Source organism: Lepisosteus oculatus, chromosome 2, assembly GCF_040954835.1.
Source record: "Lepisosteus oculatus isolate fLepOcu1 chromosome 2, fLepOcu1.hap2, whole genome shotgun sequence".
Taxonomy (NCBI): Eukaryota; Metazoa; Chordata; class Actinopteri; order Semionotiformes; family Lepisosteidae; genus Lepisosteus; species Lepisosteus oculatus.
This window is the reverse complement of record NC_090697.1, coordinates 34,878,334-34,901,118: the sequence shown is the minus strand read 5'-3', so window position 1 is coordinate 34,901,118 and position 22,785 is coordinate 34,878,334. Positions and strand designations below refer to the sequence as shown.

The window sequence follows — 22,785 nt, the reverse complement described above, 5'->3', positions numbered from 1 at the left end:
TGATGAACTACCGTTAGTTCAGACCTTGCATTGAACTTAAATTAAGATAATGTTTGTGGATTCTGAAAAGCCAAAGTGCAAATCCTACTGCATCATATTTTCTTACTTGCATTTTTCTTTCTTTCTTGACTTACACACTGAACTGGAACACAAGCTACAAACCCTGCACAGTTTTAGTTGTTTCACTATACCCTAAAGCAGCACTTCCTAACCCTGGGTCGGGAGTTCCTCAGAACAGTTTGATTTTTAGATTTCATATGGTTTACAATTTACACATAACATAGGTTTTGAAATGTAATTACAAAAAATAGAAATAAAAAAAGAAAAAAAACATAACAACAGGGTTAGGGTTAGGTTGGGTTTCATTTCTCCACTGGCTCAGTTGAATTAACCAATGGGCCCATTCCTTGGTATTAAAATAAAATATAAGGCTACAGAAAAGAATAATAATACTATTGTAAGTGGGTTCGTAGAAGGGATTTACGATAATTCTTCAGGATACTATGCCTTCTGTGCCTTGAGACTGTAGCCCCATAATTATGGTATAAATACAGCTGTTGAGTTGAGGATCTTGGATATGAAACAGCTGGTCCCTCCCAGTTGATGGCGAAGCTGTGTAGGGCTGCACAAGTCTCGGTCTATGATGCTGGCTCTTACTGGAATGGTACACAAACAAAGACAATCTGAACTTGTGTTCAGAGTCCTGAATCTGAGTCCTGTTCTTGTGACTCCTGTTATACAAACTTTTCATTACTAAGCAATTAGGTGTGGAGTTGTATTTAATTTAATTTATAATTTACAAATGCAAACGCATGGCGTTCGGTGGCTACTTTGACTACTTTGCCTGAAGACAAACTCAACCCTGTCCTCCTCTCAGCTGGAGTTTATATCTCCCAATCAAAGGATAAAAAATACAGAGCACTGTTGAAGTTTTGGCATAGACAGAAGCCACAACAAATCGGAATGGGCAGAAGCAATAGTCTGTCGATGTTCCAAGGACAGACAAAGAAGACAGTCCTGGATACTCTTCTCCACTCTGACAATTCACCTACCAGTACCAATACTAACGTGTTCAAGAAGAACAGTAGTGAAAACATTTCTTGACATACTCCCTAGTCCTTGCGTCAACCTTGTGGGGAAGAATTGAAAACACAATCATGATGAGACCACGGAGACCAACTTCCTGCACAATTTTAAAGTGCTCCTTAGGAAGTGTCCATATTCCTCCGACCGTTTAGGTTTAGGTTTAGGTGCCACTTTTTTCAGTAAGAGTCATTATGGCTAAGGGTGAGGTTACACAAATTGGAAAAACGTCTTATGATTAACAAAAATGTCTCAGCTGCAAGACAAGGCTGATATCAATACTTTAAAATCGCTGTGTTGAACACATGGTATTCCAATATGAACAAAACAACATTTGTGGGTACTTTCATCCATATTGGACTTATATATTATAGTAATCTCAAATCACGAATACAAATTGACTGACTGTAAAACAAAATACTTCTTTCTACCTCAATACTTCTGGGGGGCACTGTAAGTAAATACCTAAGATGACAGCTCTCGTGCTGTGCTACGCTAACTATCTTCATAGTACTTCCTCATTTTAACATTTAATCTACCATTTCTGCTACAAGTTTAAATTCTTCATTCAAAATAGGGTCTGGCATGCTCTCAAATAAATTGGGAACAAAGGTAAGGTTCAGTCTGCACGGACATCTTTTATCATTTTGTTTCTTTTATGCCAGTTCTAATGGACATTTATATTACACATCATAAAATGTGTTTACAGATCCAGTTGCCATTCAGAAGAGTTTTTTATGGTTCAAAAACTAGGACCTTGCTACTAAAATGACACTATTTGAACTCCTTCTTTTTCATGGTCTAGCTAACCAGAATCCTGTACATTTTTTCACTTTTTTAGAAAGCCGAGTGCAAGAGTACACACTGTATTACAGCAAAAATGTCAAGATGAACAGGCTCAGATCTATTCATCAGCAAAACGCAAACCAAACAAGCACCTTATTTGCTTTTCATGATTTGAAAGATGGCACATTAACTGTGAGTGGACACACAAAAGGCTAAAAGAAACTGAAGATTTATTTATTTGAATGTTTGTTTAAAACTTTACCCTTTGCCCTACAACATATACTGACCATAAAACAGAATTTATAAAGAAATTTGAATAGCATCTACATTTTTAGATCGCATTATTTCATGACACATTAATACTAGATCCTCAAGTATCTATAAAGCCCATAAACCAGGTATACTGCACAATATTTGATAGTTTGGTTAATGGGTTTATTATCACAGCCCTCACTATACAGCACCTAATGCCTGCAACATCACAAGAAGGGTGATAATTTAAACTGAGCGGAAAATGATCTGACAGATTCAGACAGGTGCAGTACAACTAAATATATTAGTTCACCAGCAGCAAAACATTGAATACAGCACCTGAAAACTGAATAGCTGCTCAAATTTCGAGGAGACACATGGAAGCAGAACTCTTGCATTAATCAAGGCTCAGAAGTCCTTTGTATTCATTGCACAGTTATGTAATTTAATAAAAAATGTCACTAATGTACTTAGTTTGAAGAAGTGAATTTTCAAACATAATGACAGCATGTAAAGATCTACCTCAACAAAGGGAATCAGTTTTTCCCCCCCAATTTCTCAGCAACCTTGAAAGAACACATAATGTGTATTTTATATTACCACATCACGATTCACACTAGAAAGTAAAAACTAAAGAAATTCAGCATATGGTCATTTTCTTTCTTTTGTCGCAAACAAAAACAGTTGAAAGAAATACATACAGCTAGTATTAAGAAAGAGCGGGCAACTGTATATTTAAAGCTTTTCCTTTTTGCTGATTTCATAATTTGAGAGTGCTAATGGACTTCTAATTCCATTTTCTGTATTATATCTTCAACATAATTGTGCTTAACAAGTAAGCCTTTCTTGTTCCAAAAATTAAAGTAGTATTGTACCACCCAGGTACTGCCTAGATGAGACTGTCTCTCTCTAAACTGAGCAGCCAGGCAAGCAACTGGTGAAGGATGCCACTGTGAGGCTGATGACAACTTTTCTCAGCCAATGAACCCTATATTTTTTTTCTCCAAAGTTGAGACATTTCTGTGAGACAATTGCTCAAAGCACAAGACCAAACCTACACTGGCCCATCTACAATGTCTGTCTTTGACTGACCCAGTAAAGGTCCTGAAAAGCATTCTGGTGATGTAAAAAGTAAGCCAAAAGTTCTATGTTCTGTACATTTTTAAAATATTATTTGCCCGAACTACAGTTTTATTATTAAAGTATTGAATGTTATACTGTAATAAGATTATTACAGTGTACTGTAATAAAGTAATTGTTCATTATTAAAGTAGTGTAATATCAATTAAAATTATAACCGCTTATGGCTGGAAAGTTGGAATAAAATGTCCATCAGTTAATATGCCGGTCACTCCCCAAAGTTGGCCTGCATGACAGAGCATAGGAAAAAACATACAGCATTATTACACACTTTATTAAAGCAAGTTCCCCAACTACAGTAGTCAAGATCAATTTGATTTCTCACCTTCAGGCTCCAGGCTGTCTCTGCTGAAAGATACAGGATTTGTTTCTTGGTGATCACCTGGTTTGTTCTCCTTTTGGTCCTCATCTTCTTCCTTTATGGGCTGGGAACTTCTCACAGACTTCAGAAAATTCTTTCCTGTTCCTAGCATTCCTGCACAAAACAAATTAGCACCACTGCATTGACCATGTTCTGATTTTTACCACTGTACTGTTGAATCATTGGTCTAAATAAATAATACAGTCACTATGTAGAATCCAGCCGGCTCCATCACAGAATATTGTATAGTCGTTTTTTTTACCAACCAAATGAGAATCCCTGCAGCGTATTTAAATCTGTATTTCCCATTTAATCTCCAGCTGTGGGACTCCAACCCAAAACCTGTCAGTCATGAGTCATCAAGCTTTTCACCCTGAATTAGACTGCTTAAGTACAAAAAATGAGGGTAAAAAAAAATAGGTCTTTGAGCTTGGCCATACTCACCTTCAATACAAATTCTTTTTGGAAGTATTTCTGGAAAATACAGCAATAATAAATTTCTATTTCTTCATTTAACCTTTCATGAGGTAGATGTAGAATCATATTAAAGAAACAGGCTGTTGTACATTTCCAAATGAACAGATTTCATAACAAAAATTGTATATTAACACCCTGGACACTAAATAAAAAGTAAATAATTGTGAATTTTATTAAAATCATCAGAAAACACTTTAAGAGGGTAAAAAAAGAAGCATGACAGATTACTAATATAATTGGAAAAAAATATATCTTCAGTTCACAGTCGACCAATTATACTCTTTAGCATTTCAGTAGTTACACTGCTATATTTTTTTTTTTGGGGTTGTTCTTGTTTAAGGCAGCTTTTCAGAAAAATAATTCATATAGACAAGATCTTAGTATATGCTTACTAAAATGACATACAGTAGAGTTCGTAGACCATATTTCTGGTAATAGTAAAAATTTAACTGGCCCTTTCTGTTTTTTATGTAGCTTGCTTTAATTTATGCTATTTTAAATATGCAATTCCCACTCACATCTGGGAGGTACAGTAGGTTTAGACAAAATATAAACCTACTGGGGATCTTCTCTGAAACCACATTCCTCAGAAGACAAAGGGGAATGACCTGCCATCCTCAATGACCCATTGATGGAAGACAATTGGTCGAGTGACAGTTAAAACTAGCAAACTGTTGTTTCCAGTCTGGGCTATGAAGGCTCTGCTCTTGAAGAAGAGAACAGAACCTCTCCTTGCGCCTCACAGAGGGAGAAGGGATCAACCAATTCAAAAGTCCGTTGATAGATGTGAGTTTTGAGAAGTCTCAGGTGACCTTTTAATTTGTGAAGGTTCTGCGAAGCTGGGAGGTAGCTTTGAAGCCTTTGATGATGAGAGGAAAACAAGAAGATGTCTAATTAAAGCTCAGACAGAGCAAGGCTTTTGGTTTTTTACTTTTGATTCAGTGTAGCCTCCTGTAAAATAAAGAACACTATTTCTTTACATTACGGCTGTATGCTTTTACCCAAGATCCACATATCTAAAGATCCTGTTACTTCACTGTCCCACCCCCCCGACTCCAGGTGAGCCACATGTTGCATTTCAAAGGCAACTTACTGTAGTTCCTGCACCAGACTGTGTATTCAGCAGCATTTCAATTCATGTAATTAACATACTACTAATACTGAAGACATTCTCTTGCCCATATACCTTCTCATGTTCTCATTCAATGCAAAGCCAAATATCAAAGAAATTTGTGAGACTTTAAAATATGACAGATACGTATATATTTGTGACATTAAAAGACACAAATCAAAGAATAAAAACGCAATAACTCAAGCATCAAATGAAGTACAACGACCCATTCCTTTCAATTTGCAATGTACACGCTATGGGGCATGCAGATAAATATCTAGTATTATCGAAATACAAATACTATTGAGCTCTGGTTGTTCCGCTAAACTAGAAAGCAGATTTAGCTCAACAGGGATCCTATATAGCTCTACAAATATAATGTTGACATTAGAAGCCACAGACTGCCATTGTGCACTTCTAAGAAATCAGGATGGCACAGGTATTTTTTAAAATACTTGCATGAATGCATCCTATAAGGAGCACCCTTAACTGGGAATGTGTCTTTCAAAAACACTAAGCCACAATGAAGTATGGCAATTAGTTAGCTCTGCCTCTTTCACAATGTTAAAAAGCTGAAATGTCTACACACTTAATTTATTGACTTACTGTACATGAACTCAATTAAAGCCATAGGTATCTGATGGCTGTAACAAGGATGAGTCAGTATGTGCATTCCCATAATTCATAGCACCTTCCTTTTCTGAAGAGACTCCATAAACATAACAGGTATTCCTTGTTAGACACATTTCTAGTAAGCTGGATTTAAAGCAAAGCTATATTCAAACAAACAAACTGAAGAACAGAAAAGGGGAGGGGGTAGACAGAAAAGGTGATGAATGTTACCATCTCCACTGCCCTGTGAATCAGTGTCATTGCTTTCCCCTTGTAGCTTGGAAGAGGCTTCCTTTTTAGCAATGTAGCGCTGTTCCAGCCGATTCAACTTATCCAGAGCCTTGCTGCGCACCTTGGGTGTTGGTTTAGATGAAACTACATGCAAGACGTGTAGGCAAATCAAGCATAACAACACAAAGATGGAAGGAAAGATAGGTCAGAAAAGAAAAAAAATCAGAGGCCAAAAACAGAAAGGAGGACAATTCATTTTTTAAAAGGAAGCACCAAGTCATTCTGTTTGAAATCTACCCAATTTTGGCATGTGCAACTCAAACCTACCTGAAACCTGCTACTGTATGTGGAGGAAGAATTTGTCATAAATTTTCATTTTTTATACACAGCTAAATCAGAAATGGTAATCAAATTTAAAATGGTCACCTTAGGAACTGATTCATATTCATCTTTAATATTGAAAAATATGAATTTCGTAACTGATTTTATTTATTTTTTTATACTGTGTTACCATGTTATATCGTACACAGAAAATGAGAGTAGGACCCTAAGTAGTTCAAGAGCTATGGATGGTTAAATGGTGAGGATGTCATCATTTAAGGAACCCAAGAATTAGAATGCGATTTGGGATATCTATTGACAAAAAGAAATGGAATCTCTCAGACCCCAGAGAACTTGGCTTGTCTTTTACATTGAAAGATTATATCATATTTGTGAGGCTTTACTCATGTTGTCTTCTGGGATTGTGGTAAATTCTTCTGTTACCTGTCAAAGGGTATGCGACTATAAAAACTTGGTTTACACACATCACAGAAATGTCACCCAGGACATAAATGATCAAGTCAACTACTGAGAAGCCTTTAAATCTCAAAAACAAGTTTCTCAACTTCTGATCTTCTAACATGTGTCTTTCTATAGCACTCACTTATATAATTATCTTGGATGTCAATGTTTAATTAATTTCAAAGCCAGGAATGAAGAACAAAAAGATGTGAATATTTCTGTGCTGAATAGTGACCCACCCCCCCATCATATAATTTGCTATTATTCTTAAATGGTCTCAGATTCCCCTCTGTAACTTTCTGTGATCATTCATTAGAATCTAAAGAACATCATACTAGAAAATGTGAACCCAACAAGACTGTATCTGGAACATGTAAAGATCAGATTTTACAATCAGACCAGAAAGTCACAACGTACAGTGAAATGTTGTATTAAGGGGAATTTTTCCACATAAGAACAATGTCAGTATGGAGGTTTCAGGACCATAGGAGCATAAACATTGGCAGTTTGACTTAAAGAGGTTTTTCCCCCATAAGAGTTAATGGAAATGTTAGACTAAGTGTAAGTTTAATGTGTAGCTAACTAAATACAGTACAGAGGATGCAGGTTACTTTCTTAAATAATGCAACTTATTATGAAAAGACTTATAAAGGGGAATTAATGTCCATGAGAAATAATGTAATTAGCTTGAGATCTATTCCCAACATACAGTTCAGTCACTGGTATACACATTTAATAGGTCTATAACACATAAAAACTATAAATGGAAATAATAACATCACTAAGTCCTTTCAAATTGCGAACTCGTCATTACCAGCAAAAGAATTAGCTGCTACAGGGTACACTTTTTAAACACACTGTCCATGAATTTAAAGTTAGAAATTACACTTTGATCGACAGTAGTGTGTGGTGGTAAGAACTCAACTTTAATGTTGGAGCATAACAATACGTAATCTAAGTCATGTACTGTCTACCGTAACTGCACTGTCTACAAGAACAGTTATTAATGCTCGATTTTGCACTTCACAATATTTTTTCATTTCCAGGACACAATAACCCACAAACCACCTACTGTACACTGCTGACTTTTGGTGCCTTGAGAAAGAGAATTGGAATAAGAGTGGAAATTTTTTATGTTGAGGTTTTCAAGTCATCAACGGTATACAGTACGTGCGAAGCGATGCATAGCAGGGCAACATATAACAGAGGACCACCTTTAGTACCAAAAAAAGACAAGTATTTACCAAGTTTCATAATATGAAATGGTCATGCCAAAATGAGGCTGATTTCACACTGAGTGACATTAGTGAAGAAAGTAAGTGCTTGGCATATCAGATGCTTTCGCAATGCCACCAGAGGTGCAGGTGTTAGGTATGGTACAATAAATTCCAATATTAAAATTATTCCACATACACTAATAACAATTCCTAATCAAAACACAAACACTAATGCTATAGAAGCTAAATGTCAATATCAGAAATGTACTTCTGCCATATTATATTAATATAACATTGAGCAGAAAACAGTATGTTTCAGGACAGTATAAAACTACATACTGTACAGGCTAATAATGTGCAGCTGAACTAATTCCTTTTCATTTTAAAAACTGAAAATTCCAAGATTGGGGTATTTAGACTAAAAAAATAGGACAAAACCTTTCAAAATGTACTTAATAATTTCACAGTTTCTGGGACTTTATGCTCTTCTCAAAACCTTTCTTTTATGAGCAGCTGAATAACCCTTTATCTCAAAGGGATTTTTAGATGACCTCTAGCCTGCTACCAGAAGTGAAAGTCTGCTATAGTACTATTGAATATGAAACAACACCTTTGTAGCAAATCCAGCAAATGTCAGGTTCCAGCAGCACATTTCTACAAACTACTACAGTAAATCAGAATATCCAGTACCCTCAGTAGACCCTTCAGAAAGCCTGCATTCCTCTCCACCAATGGGATTTTTAAACACAGCCTCTGCTTCTTTATGGACAGCCTGTGGCTTTTTCACTTTAGTAAACCTGCTTTTCCTTGGTTCTTGTACTGAAGGAAGGAAGGTTGGGTGGAATCAGAAAAGAATAGAAAGCACAATGAAAACACATAAGATGCATATAGCTGCAAGAAAACATTTGTGAACCCTTTGGAATTACCTGGATTTCTGCATTAATTACTTGTAAAAATGTGGTCTGGTCTTCAGGTAATAATAACAATAATAATAATAATAATAATTGCTTACACTTATATAGCGCTTTTCTGGACACTCCACTCAAAGCGCTTTACAGGTAATGGGGACTCCCCTCCACCACCACCAATGTGCAGCATCCACAGGTAAGTCACAATAATAGACAAACACAATCTGCATAAAATAATAATGCACAAACAATTGTACTTCTTCTTGTCAATATTGAACACAGCGTTTAAACATTCACAGTACAGGCTGGAAAAGTATGTGAACCCTTGTATTTAGTCACTGGTAGAACCTCCTTTAGCGGCAATAACCTCCACCAAATGGCTGATGAGACTTGCACAACAGTTAAGAGAATTTTTTTTACCATTACTCCTTACAAAACTGTTTCAGTTCATTGATATTTCTGATTTTGATTTTCCTTGCGGGAACAGCTCTCTTCAGGTAGTGCCACAGCATCTCAATTGGGATGAGGTCTGGACTCTGACTTGGCCATTCCAGAACACATTTTCTTCAGTTTAAGCCATTCTGTTGCTGATTTACTCCTGTGTTTTGGGTCATTGTCTTGTTGCATCACCCAACTTCTACTAAGCTTCAGGTGATGGACCGCTACCCTGACATTCTCCTGTAAAATTTCTTGATAGTTTTGAATTCATTGTTCCCTCTAGGATAGCAAGCTCTCCAGGCCCTGAGGCAGCAAAGCAGCCCCAAACCATGATGCTCCCTCCACCATGCCTTACAGTTGGGATGAGGTTTTGGTGTTGGTGTACAGTGCTTTTTTTTCCCCTCCAAACAGCAGTTTCTGCCAAAGAGATCAACTTTTGTCTCATCCATCCACAGAACATTGTCACAGAAGAGCTGTGGAACATCCAGGTGGTCATTTGCAAACTTGAGACGTGCAGCAATGTCTTTTTTGGAGAGCAGTGGTTTCCTCCATGGTGTCCTTCCATTAACACCATCCATGTTCAGTGTTTTTCTTATAGTGGACAAGAGATTTCTGCAGGTCCTTTGCTGTTACCCTAGGGTTGTTTTTCACCTCCTTCAGCATTGCACGCTGCTCTCTTGCTGTGATCTTTGCAGGACGCCCACTGCTAGTGAGAGTAGCAACAGTACTGAATTTCCTCCATTTGTAGACAATTTGTCTTACTGTGGATTGATAAACACCCAGGCCTTTAGAAATGCTTTTGTAGCCTTTTCCAGCTTTATGCATCTCTACAATTCTTCTTCTAAGATCCTCTGATATTTCTTTTGACCGGGGCATGGTTCACACGAACACATCTTTCTTGAGAAGAGCAAACTCTGTCAGTAACCAACCTTTGAGTAACCAACACCTGACTCCAATTAGCTGTTGGAGACGTCATTAGCCTAGGGGTTCACATACTTTTTCCCAACCTAGACTGTGAACGTTTAAACGATGTGTTCAGAACCAACAAGAAGAAGTACAATTATTTGTGTGTTATTGGTTTAAGCAGATTGAGTTTGTCTATTATTGTGACTTAGTTGAGGATCAGGCCACATTTTAATGAGGAATTAATGCAGAAATCCAGGTAATTCCAAAGAGTTCACAAACTTTTTCTTGCAACTGTATATACACAAAATAAAATGCAATAAGACACAACAATCTTTGGACAGTACAGTGAGAACAAAAATGTAACTACAGAAAGAAAAAAAAGGTTTGCAATCAGCAGCAGATATAGTGCAATTATCTTTTAAATTCATGCTACCTGGTACATCTTTAGCAAACTGTCCTGCTAAGAAACACCATCAAAATCTTATTAACCTTACTTTTCATACTGATCCTGGATGTCAGATGAAGATGTTTCATTTTCCCAAAGAGGACAAAAAAAAAGATCAACCCATTCCAAACTGGAGATCAGAACAATGCGCAATAATTCAAACCTGCACATCTGAATACTTAAAGTAAACAAATCTGCTCACAGCCACATTGCCAATCATCATATCAGGCAGGGTCAAACTTAAATATATACACTTCAGTTATTCATACATCAAAATGTATCACAATATTGTTAGCTTATGATGACTCAGCATGATCATTTGTTTAACCGGTGCCTTTATTTTCTGAGTGACTTAAAAGTCATGAAAGCCCAAGGCCACATAGGTGATCATTTAGAAAAAACAGTATAGAGATCAAAATAGCCTTGGTTATAAGACAAAGAAACCTAAGCAGAAAAGTTTCAATTGCCTTGTTATTCACTATATGTCAAAAGACATACAACTGAAAATCCAGACTTCATCTGAAAAGAGTTTAGATTTCATTCAGAACTACTTTTATCTTTGCATTTTCTAATGCACAAAATTAATTTCAAAAGAAATTCTCTACAGTCTAGTGCCATCTAGTGTTCACAGGTAATTTTGTATTAAAGAGAAACAGAATTGTTATTGCTATCGCTTTAAATAATTTTCCCCAAATTGACAAAAGCCCCAAGTGACAGATCAGGTGGAAAATCAAGAATTACTTGTAAATTCCCCCACGAACATAGGAATTGGCAGTAAAAAAAAACGAACTACTGAAAATGCCTCAACAAATCCGGAGTCTCTTTTAACATTGACCTTGTGTACTAAAATTTTCCACCTAATGGAATTATCAATATAGTTTTATTGTAAAAGTAATTTCTTTAAAGCTCTTCCTGATAACTCGGTGTTGTGAAAATGTAGATTTTACTTCCCTTGCTTTATTTGTATTTAAGTATAAGTGCTGCAATTCACACAAGTTGTGCTGCATTTATCAAAGTAGCAGCAAAAACTCCTCATAGGCATAGGCTAGATTGTTAGATTTACTACTGTTGGCAAGTTGGTGTATGAATGTCTAGGCTGCTGATTGTACTGGCTCTGCTCTTGTGAAGCCTCTCTGGCTGCAAAATTAAGAGTATATCTACTGACATGAATTTAAGGGATTTAGGGATCTGTGGAATTAATTGTGTTGAAATTCAGAGTTTGAAATTCTTGTTTGTTGGGTGAATTTTTGTTGGAGCTGGTCTCCTGTTAAAGATTTGTTTAAACCAGTGCCCTCAAACCCTGCTCCTGCAGAGCCCCGAGTCAGCATATCTCATAGGGAACCAAAAACACAGCACCACTGGTGGGCACACACCTGCACAGGACCCGCAGTGCATTAGGGTAGTCAATGTTAGGTATTTAATGGAAATCTCTGAATGTAAGGCTTCAAGAACTCCTTACAGTTAGAATAATTAATCTGTGTGCCTCATGTTTTATATCTAAATTAATTGTGAAATACTTGTCTTTTAAGCTATTGCCTACTTTCTGACATCAAACAACTTGTGGAAAATTAAGGAATCCATATGACTTCACTCAATATTCCTTGGCCAGCTTAGATGTGTTATTAACTGAGACTGGACTCAAGCTGGTGTCAGGACTCTATTTCAGTCTGATGAACACATGACGGAAATATTGAAATTCATAATTTGCTCTCAATGTTCTTTTCCTTGTTCATATAGTATTCTATGTTGTCAGTGAAGCAATTAAATTACAGTGGTGTGCCCTTGAGGCTGTACAGTATGTCAATCAAACATCATTGAAAGGCCCTGCAGAAACAGCTTTTGCCAAACCATTTTGCAGGAGCTATGAGTGATCCCACACTAGGAGCAGCCTAAACCACATACATAAAACCCAAGAATAAAACATAAACAAAACTATAGATATAGAATAGAATATACATTTTTCCTGATTCCCGATGCCTCACATGCGTATTTATTACTTATTATTAAGTGTACATATTTACTTACAAGCTGAAAATTGTCATGTTTTTCTGTTACAAGAATACTGGTGATGATGGGTGGCGATGTATAATATTAATCTTTTCGGAACCCTGCAACTTGTTTTTTATCACAGTTGTTCTCAGCCAGATCCCCGAGAGTGCTCATTAGTATGTCCACACTGAGACTACTCTGACAATGCTTATGATGTGCAGCTCTGTGCTGAATAGCACGGCATAAAAACAATTATGTATAATAATTAAATGCCTAAGAATATATTGCTATACAGTAAAATTACAATTTTCAATAAGTAATTTTGAGACTTTCTGAGACTGTCCTTTTTTAAAAAGGGATCAAGAAATAAAAATGAACCCCAACATTAAAAAGCTGAGATATTGGCGGAATATTTATGTCCACAGGTTCTATCCAACATCCTGAAACAGAACTCACATAACTTAAAATCATCTGGTTGCTTTTTTTTATTGATTAGAAGAAGGATATGTTGTTGCAGTCCCTGACCTGTACCTTTTACAAGTTGCCTCTCTTTCAGATATCAGAGAAGACCTTCCATCTTCTCAAACCAAACGCGAGCAAAAAACCCCAACTTGAATCACATACAGAAATAAACTGGGGGGGGGAAATAGTGTGGAAAACATTAAGCATTATCTGAGTGAAGCATTAGATTCTTCTTCTTTCAAAACCAGCAGTTCCTCGAATCCGTTAAAAAAAGAACTAAAAAGTTGTTGGGGAAAAAAAAATATATAACTGCAGGTGACAAACATTAAAAAAAACTAAGCCCTGAATGCCGCCCTTCAGAGAAAAGTGAAACACCCAAACCTACTGTGTTAAATTGCCATCAAACACATTATTCTGTTGGGGAAGGTAAGCCCGGCCTGTAGTGGAGAGCTCTCCTTACCTCTACCAGAGCTGACGTCGTTGTCGTCGTCATCACTGTTCCACCAGGGTCTGGGAGGCGCGTTTGCAGTTTCTTTCTTGGCTGCTTTTCCAAGGGAGTCTAAAACACTGGGCCGTTGCGAGCTGCCCAGGTCAATGGAATCGTCAGAGACAGACTGAGGAGAACAGAGTCCATAGGAAATGTAAATGTCAGTTTGATTTTTGTTAATTTCAATTAACCATTTCCAGCGTATTGCAACATCTGTTATGGAAAAAGATATGTTTAAGCAGTTGTTTTAGCTTAACACATCTCAGATTGAATACTTTATAAAGACAGACCTGGAGGTAAAGTTCACTCAGTTAAGCTGCTTTTTGTTCTCCATTTCCAGTTACATTCACATTTTTTTTCCCCCACACACAGGACTATACAGTATGTGCACGTGTTGTCCTGTACAACCTGTTTCTTCCAATCACAGGCACCTTCAGGTTTATTTTCAAGATTCTGAAGCTGATTGTGACGGATATGATCTTTCAAATATCCTGAAATCACAGGCCTGCGGCAATGGGAGGTTTAGAGCATACCAGACAGCTGCTGTGAGTAGTTTTAGTGGACCTATAGATGGCACTCTTCCCTTTAGGACTGGATTTCTAAACTAATACCACAGACAGCACTCCCCCTGCTTAAGGAAGTGACCTCCTTCTGAAGAGACATTACAATGGGGCCCTGATAGGCTTTTAATTACCTATTTTGTAATTAAAGATCCTATGGATATGGATTCATAAGGGTAGGCGTATAAATGTTAAAAAACAACAACTCTGGGCTTACACAATCTGGCCTCCCTGCTTTTCCACATTAGATTGTGAAATAAAGTTTGCACAGGTGTTTGTGTGGTTAAATGACACAAAATCCATAAATGCAAACATGCTGGCTGTGGCTCCTCTGAAATTGTCTTGAAAGGTTTTACTCCTGCTGGTACAAGCACTAAGAGCTGTGCAATACTGTTGTATGCCAATAGTCAATAGTCAATAGATGCAATCTCCTAAAAAAACAGTTGTATTTGGGGGGGATTATCCAAATCCAATTAATCATTACTACTCCAAATTAACTACACAACTCCAAAAACGGAAACTAGCCTTTATTGGCGATTTTTCAACATTTTATATTTATGTGACGGAGACCTTAAGAAATATTCAAATGAGTGTGTTCAACTCATACCCACCTCTTTTAGAAACTGTTCAAACTGTTCATCCAATTCTTCCTTTGTAAATCGGCGAGACATGATTTCAAAAGACAAGTCCTTTTGTGTAATACTCGATCACATAGAGCTCTGAAAAAATGTATTGCACAAAAAGAACAACTGTCACAATGAAAACAGTTATACAGCTACACATATTATTAGTTAAATCTGTAAATAAAATCATTTTGGGGGGAATCCGTCGCTGGCTTATTAAGTTATAGTTAAATTTTACACCATTTAAGCACATTTTCAACAACTGAAGAGCGGACCTAAATATAATACGTCTCATTTTCACGTTTTGCAGAAAAACAGTATTGCAAATGCTCGGAATGGAGAAAACTGCGATGTTAACACAGGAGTCCTGACTCCCGTTTCACTTGATCAGTTCTTACAACGGGATATTTGGCTCATAAAGGGAAATCAAGCTGTAACTAAACTCTTTCAGGTTTTAAATACTACCTACAATAAAAGAATTGTTTAAGATGGGTTTGATTAAACCGTTTTAATGTATGATACGCCTATAAAAAGAAGTCTAAAATAGTCTGCCTTAAAAATATTGTTGTGTGCAACAAACGGGAGTATACAGTATACTGTACTGATCAGTGTACAACTGATTTAAACTAATAAGTTTAGCAATAAAAAATAGCAAGCAAGAAAACCAATTTACACGTAGGCCTAATACAATAAGTTTGCTACTAGTTAATCAACGCTTTTTTCGTCACAGTAAATAACTAGACATAACGTCAAAATATTTATGAACGTTGCACAGTTTAGTAAAAGTTGAGTGTTTCAAGATCAGTCCTAAGTTACACAACTGTGGATAGGAAGCGGATTTAACCTTTTTGAAAATTACTATAAATAATATTCAAATAATCCGCTTCCAATACCAATCCTACTCCCATTCAAAATCAAGGACCTGGACCAGCAGCGTTGTGTCGATTTCTGATTTCACCCCCAACAAAAAAAAACAACGAAATGGTATCAACACTTTAAAAAAATCTATCATAACATTCATTCGTTAGTCACCTTTACAAGTAACAGTGTTTATGAATGCATCTACAGTATGCTTTGACAGGATAGCTAAATCTCAAGTGACAACTTAGATTTCATAGAGGGATTTCAAACAAATGAAGCCGGTTTAAGGATTTGTCTTTTAAAAATAAGCAAACGCAACTGATAATTGAATTAAAACAATAAAATCCCCCAATAAGCAGTTAAATCATACAATCTGGTTCTATAGCTGCCCAGCCACCTCCACTTCTTCCTTTTTCTTCCCGCGATGTTGCCCGGGTATCCACTGTAGTCAAGAGCTCCGCTCACTGTAAACACTGCGAGACATTATTGGCAGATCTGTCCGCCAACCCAGGCAACTCCAACAGCCCGGAACCACCGCCTTGCTCAACCAGCCCCTCTGAGGGCGGGGCTGTCTTCCAGGACCCGAGAGAAGTTACAGTATCGCGAGATTTGTTTACGGACTTCAGACTGCAGCGAACACCTGTTTCATAGTGGCTCAGCTTTTAATAGTCTAATTATATGAAGACAATTAATTATCTTGAACATGTGTTTGCTATTTCATGCATCATCACTGTCAGTCAGAAGTTTTTGTGCTTTTCCTACGGGGGGAGTCCCCATTTCCATGATGTATACCGCACTGGCGCACACTACCAAAATAGTGTTGTTTTTAATTGTAGCGTTCAGTGGTTAAACAGATGTTATTTTAGTTCACTGCCAGCATATTCAGTTATAGTTTAACTAACTGCATAGACAGTCTGGGGCAACAGGAAGAGCAGAAATACAATCATTCTTGGTGACTAAGCCTCAAGAACAACAACTGAAAGTGAGGAATGTTGTCACACTGTAAAAACAAATGTAAGCAGAAATGGGACTTTCCAGTGAAACTGGAACACTTATATTTAATATTTAAGAGCAAGCGTTAAAGCATATTATAAGGGGTGAGCTTGAGACTTTTGCCTTCAATCGCAATGATGTTGGTTACATTCCATCTCTTAACAAGCATATTATTGTAGCGCATTTGCCCCGGGCAGCGGCCGAAGAGCGCCCGGCTGGGGTACGCGGTGAGGGGCAGGACAGGAGTGGTTGCGGTCAGGTCGGGGTTTAGGACCAGTGCAGCTGTCCCACACTGAAACGGGCGTACAGTCTGGGGAGATCACCCGTTTTCCGTGTAAATAGTTTCCTGGTTCCGCACCCCTGGGTGTTACTCTCTCTCTCTTTTCTCCCTCTCTGGCTCGCTCGCTCTCTCTGGCGGGCTGTCTTGTGTCTCCCTCTCGGCTGGGCGCGGGAGATCTGGCTGGCAGGTGGTGACGGAGAAAGAAATAAAGCGCCGTTTTTAACTTCACAAGTGTGAGTCTCCGTGTTCGATTTCATTACAATATCAAAAGTACCCCACCTTATTAGAAGACCTTCTTGTCAATTCCAAAGACACTGTACCAAGAAGTGAAGGCGTACCTGCAAGAGCTGCTACACAGAGTGGATAGCACACTCTAGGTCTCCATGTTCGTCTCCTGTGGTTTGTGTAAGGAGAAAGGGTGGAAGTGTTACGTTCCACACCCCTCCTCTAGAGGGCGCCCCTACCCTTTTCTGTTATGATTAGTTTTTACTATTCTCTGGTGTGTCTTGTTTGTTTTTTGGTCACAAGCCTAGCGTCTCTGCAGTTCCTGCCTCAGTATTGGAAGATGGACGCCACAAGACTTGCCTATTCCCAGGGCTTGCAGGTAGCCCGAGGGCAGACCTTATTCCCCGGCATCCTGACCATCAGGGTCTGGGGCTTGGAGCAACTGGTCCCATTATGTTTTTAGCTCTTTGTGTAACCGGCCTCGGTTCCCTTTCCCGGGGATTTTAAGTGTATTCATCTTGGATGGATCTCCCAGCCTTTGGATTATGGACTGCGCCCCAACTTCCTGTTTTGGACTTCCTTGGACTTGGTTGCTTTCACACTTTGCACACCCCCCGTGCATCAGATCACTACAGTCACTGCTCCCTGTCTGTCAACCCATCCTAACCCTGCTCTACCTTCACCTGATGTCCTTCTCCAGTCGTTTCCGTATTACACAGTCTGCATAGGGTCTTGAACAACGCACTTCATGGGAGTTAGAACTGGCTCCTGTGACAGGAAGCTTGGGGCTCTGTAAATAGAAGAGCGATGCCAGATTGCCATCCTATCCCAAGGAGTAGGACTTGTTAAATTTCTTAAGTGGCAGCTCATGGGTTTCAGTCTTTGACCAGGGTATGGCATATCATCAGGGGTTCCTCGTCCTTTGACAGGGTACATTACCCCTGGGGACTTTGTAAATGGGTTTGCATCCCTTTCAGACTCGGCTCAGCTCCAGCAGTTTCAGAGGGGCATGGAAGAAGGTCTCAGAGATGTCATCTACCAGGCTTAGATCCGTAAGACCACTAAAATCAATGTCCGAGCTGTACTGCAAAAGATACCAGTGGTATGGTATCAACCTTACTCCTTGTAAATGTGAGCTATTTAAAAGAAAGGTGGGATTTCTTGGAAATATGGTCTCAGGCAATGACTACACCATGGAAGTCCCCGAGATTGCACCAGTGCAGGCACTAAAACAGGAAGTGCCTGCTCCCATAGTGCAGTTGTAAAAGACACTGAGATTTCTTTGCTAGTACCAGTCATATTTTTCTTGGGTGGCCAAGATCTTGTATGAATTGTAGTCTTCAAACTTGAACTTGAAGAACACAGCATCATTTCTTAATACAGGCTGTAAACAAAGATAAGGGAGTCCTAGAACAAAACAACATGGGCTTTAACAGAACACTGTTACAACAGGACTCTAAGGGCACTATCACTATCAAGCAGATTCCCACCTTAATACCTCCTGTTGGAAAAACTCCAAGACTCTCTATCAACCTTCTGTTTACCCTAAAGGTTAATGGAATACTAACTAACAATGATTATGTCACAAATTGGCAAAAGAGAATGATTGAAGCACATCAAAAACAGCAACTAAAGAAGCAGCTGGGGGAAATCTGTCTATGACTGGAGAGTTTATGGGAATGACTAGTGGCCGAGTCCTTATCCCAACTGTGAATGAGAGGGAAGGACTTGGCAAGATTAAATCTTACTGGGTAGATAGGGTTCACATAGTTGTAGGAAGGAAAAACAAAAATAGTCCTGTCTATGACTCTCTGTATATGAAGTGAAAATGGAGAGTGGCAGAGCTAAACATGAAGTGTCACATTGTTGTAAATTTTGGGAGTTTTCATGAAATAAATCTTTATATATTTACAGAAACCTGGATTTCACAAGAAGTCTACTGTGCTGAATGTGACTACTGTATGCTTCTGTTCAAAATGAATAGAAATTAATTATTTTAGTTTGTCAGTGTAAGACATTCCTTCAAACCAAGAAATGTTTCTGGTCACTCTTTTCTTGACAAGTTCCAGGATAGCAATATCTCTTTATGCCATTTAAAATTCCAATATCACAATCACAATTGTACACAATATTCTAAAGCATGTAACAGAGCAGACGGATTGTTGAAATTGGGTTAGATTGCTGGAGTGCAGTGTAGAGACTCCAGAAATGGAAAAAGCTCTCTTATGAGGTGGTTAGATCAGTGCACTGTACAATGTTAACATAATATTCCTTTATATAAATTCTACACTTTCAACTATATATCCCAAAACTGTTTGCTTCCCCACCTTGTCTAGAAGATTAAAATGAAGTGTGTACATAAGCACTTAAGTCTTTTTCTAAAGCAGGGACTTTAAGTCCAAATGTTGCCATTTTAAATTTCTAGTTTAACTTATACAGTTTGATATACAGTTCTCTGTATGTGTTGTCCTGTGTCTGTGGATGTTTATTGCCACTTATTCAATTACATGTTATGTCTTTTTTTATCAAGGGAGTTCATTTTCTACAATATATCTGTAAAATCTGTACAGTATCTAGGACATTGAAATGCTAGGCCTTGGTGTAGACTGCATGTTACAGATACTGTCCAGAGGTTGATGAGAGGAAAACCTGGTTGGAATTGGACTCTGTCCGTAAAGCATCCTCAACTTTACCTCACACTGCCCTCCCTTGGCTGGTTGGTCAGTAGAGGTGTTTCTGCAGAGGCTTCGGATGGTGGTGAGCACTCTTGCTAGGCTGACCTCTGTCATTGTCTGGCATGTTGGAAGCTGACATGGCTGGTATTGAAATGAAGATGGTGTGGGACAGCTTGCTGCAAAATGATTTGCAACTCTGATGGTACTGTCGATTGATGCGGTTTTTGATGCAAAAGATAAGAGAGCGATAGTTCATTGGAACCATGGTGAAGACCCCTTGTAGTGTTAATCTGAATGGTACCAGAACCAGAGGAAAAAGTGTTGAGATGAATCAGACTGAATGTTTTTTGGGATGACATTGTGGCGAGGGCATTGGAAGAGAAACGGGAGATGGTTGGAAAGTCTGGACTTGGAGCAAATTGCTGTGATGAGTTAAAATGTGGGCTTAATAAGCAAAGATGGCAAGGAGCTCAAAAGGAGGAGAAGGACATTATGGGACACAGAGGGGGTTTGGGGAAGACATTTGAATGGGGAGCTGCATCAGCGTGCAAAAGGAGCAAACTAGGAGTACCTGTTGAGCCACCTTCCAGGTGTCAAGGTGAATTCCTTCATAGGACTCTAATAATAATAATAATTGCTTACATTTATATAGCGCTTTTCTGGACGCTCCACTCAAAGCGCTTTACAGGTAATGGGGACTCCCCTCCACCACCACAAATGTGCAGCATCCACCTGGATGATGCGACGGCAGCCATAGTGCGCCAGAACGCTCACCACACATCAGCTATCAGTGGGGAGGAGAGCAGAGTAATGAAGCCTATTCATAGATGGGGATTATTAGGAGGCCATGATTGGTAAGGGCCAATGGGAAATTTGGCCAGGACGCCGGGGTTACACCCCTACTCTTTACGAGAAACGCCCTGGGATTTTTAATGAGCACAGAGAGTCAGGACCTCGGTTTTACGTCTCATCCGAAGGACGGCGCCTGTTTACAGTATAGTGTCCCCGTCACTATACTGGGCCATTAGAACCCACATGGAGCGCAGGGTGAGCGCCCCCTGCTGACCCCACTAATACTAGGCTGGGCAAACGATTTTTAAATTTTTTTAAAAAGAAATAAAAAATGAGATATAATGATGTGTTCCTGCTTAACTTAGACATTGCACGACTTTAAAACCTATAAAAATGGGTTACGAGAGTTAAAAACCACTTTTTATGCGCTAAAAATGGGTGATTTTTCTTCCTCGTGATCAGCTCAGAATCTCTGTGTACGCTGTAAGGTTTTTACTTCTTAATTAAACGTTTAAAATACACGAATTTCATAAAGACAACACACGTTTCGAAGAGAAAAAATCCCATTCTTTTCTCTTCCTGTTGTGTGAAACTCATCAGCAGGTCTTTTTTCCCCAATCAGAGGCTCTGAAAATAGCGTACCGCCCACTGCGCTCCGTCAGAGAGGGGCGCGGCACCGAGAGAGGGAGGAGGCGCGGAGCGCAGCAGCACAGAACGAACGTTCTACTGCCTGGAGCGCTTATGGCAGCGATCGCGTCTGCATTTATAACTTAGTTTTTAAAATTAATCAAGCAATATGAAGCATCTCTTTTTACTTTTAAGTCACTTAATTATCATTAAGCACAGCTTTCTCACCACCTAGACTACTTTTTGATACCATCCTTAGACAAAGCAGAAACTTCTTGTTCTGTCTAATGACATTACAAGTGGAAAGATTACAGAATTTAATCGTCTTTAAATTTGTTACGTTATACATTTTAGAAACGTTTCATCCATACAAACACCACAAAACTATTCTCGATTGTATTTCTGAATGGTATGTTATCACTTAGTTCACTGTTTTAATTACACCTAATTAAGAAAGTTAGGTGTTAGCATAAACTATTAGCAATCAATATTAAATTTAGCACTATAATAAGTTGTTGCACTTTCCCCCGCATCTTGTAAAAATATATTTTCATTGTTCAAATATACATTAAATCTGACTAATTAAATATAATTCAAAATATTTTGCTAACAATGTTAACTGTTTATAAATAATAAATTGTATTAACTAAAGAGTAGGATGGCACAGTTGTTAGTATGCTTTTTGTTTTGTTTCTTTTTCATAAATACAACAGTAGTACCTGATGTCTCAGCGCCTTCCAAAATTAAATTATGCATGCAAACCTGTGAACTAGAAAGATAACTAAGATATCCATCCATTTATAATGGTGGCAAAGTGGTTAGCATTGCTATCTTGGAGCACTGGGGTCCTAGATTCAATTCCTGCCATCCTGTGTGTGTGGGGTTTGCATGTTCTCTCTGGGTTACATGTTTTTTCTCCATATGTGTGATATGACTCCCTCTCGCACTCCAAAACATACTGGTAAGTTAATTGGTTTATGGGAAAACTGGCCCTGGTGTGTGTGTGTTTGTGTCTGTCTGTCCTGTGATGGACTGGCGCTATGTCCAGGGTGTATTCTGCCTTGTGTCCGTTGCTTACTGGGATAGGCTCCTAATCCTCTGTACTGGATAAAGAGATTAGAAATGGATGGAAGTAAAGGCACTGTGTGGATTGAACTATACTCAGTGTTAGAAACCCACTATGAAATGGCAGCATCTCACTGAGAATAAAATATTTAATAGTGCTGGCTTAAGTAAACAGCCTTTCCACCTCTCTTGCACATCAGTATCCATACCTAGTTATTTAAACAAATTGCCTCTAATTATAAACATCTTAATATGCTGGCTCTGTGGATCCGCATCAGCGATGTTTGCCCATTCCTTCAATTCATGTGCATCCAACACACAGTTCAATGCTAGCAACTACACAAAATCTAAAATACAATCCTCATTTCAGTATCTATGTAAACATACAGTCTGTTA

General features: G+C 38.4%; 1 protein-coding gene across 5 annotated transcripts in view; it reads right to left on the bottom strand.

Moving 5' to 3' along the window:
• Positions 1-16,279, bottom strand: part of cep162 (centrosomal protein 162) — a 54,497-nt gene extending 38,218 nt beyond the window's left edge. For 2 of the 5 annotated variants that reach the window (XM_015350857.2, XM_015350833.2), the window contains exons 1-6: positions 16,103-16,279; positions 14,860-14,967; positions 13,662-13,815; positions 8,744-8,872; positions 6,054-6,197; positions 3,587-3,736 (exon numbers count right to left, since the gene is read on the bottom strand). In XM_015350857.2, the coding sequence (XP_015206343.2) occupies positions 3,587-3,736; positions 6,054-6,197; positions 8,744-8,872; positions 13,662-13,815; positions 14,860-14,919 (637 nt within the window). In that variant the 5' untranslated portion in view covers positions 14,920-14,967; positions 16,103-16,279. The other 3 variants (XM_015350842.2, XM_015350849.2, XM_015350866.2) reach the window with 3 other exon arrangements.
• Between the last annotated feature and the right edge of the window lie 6,506 nt (positions 16,280-22,785).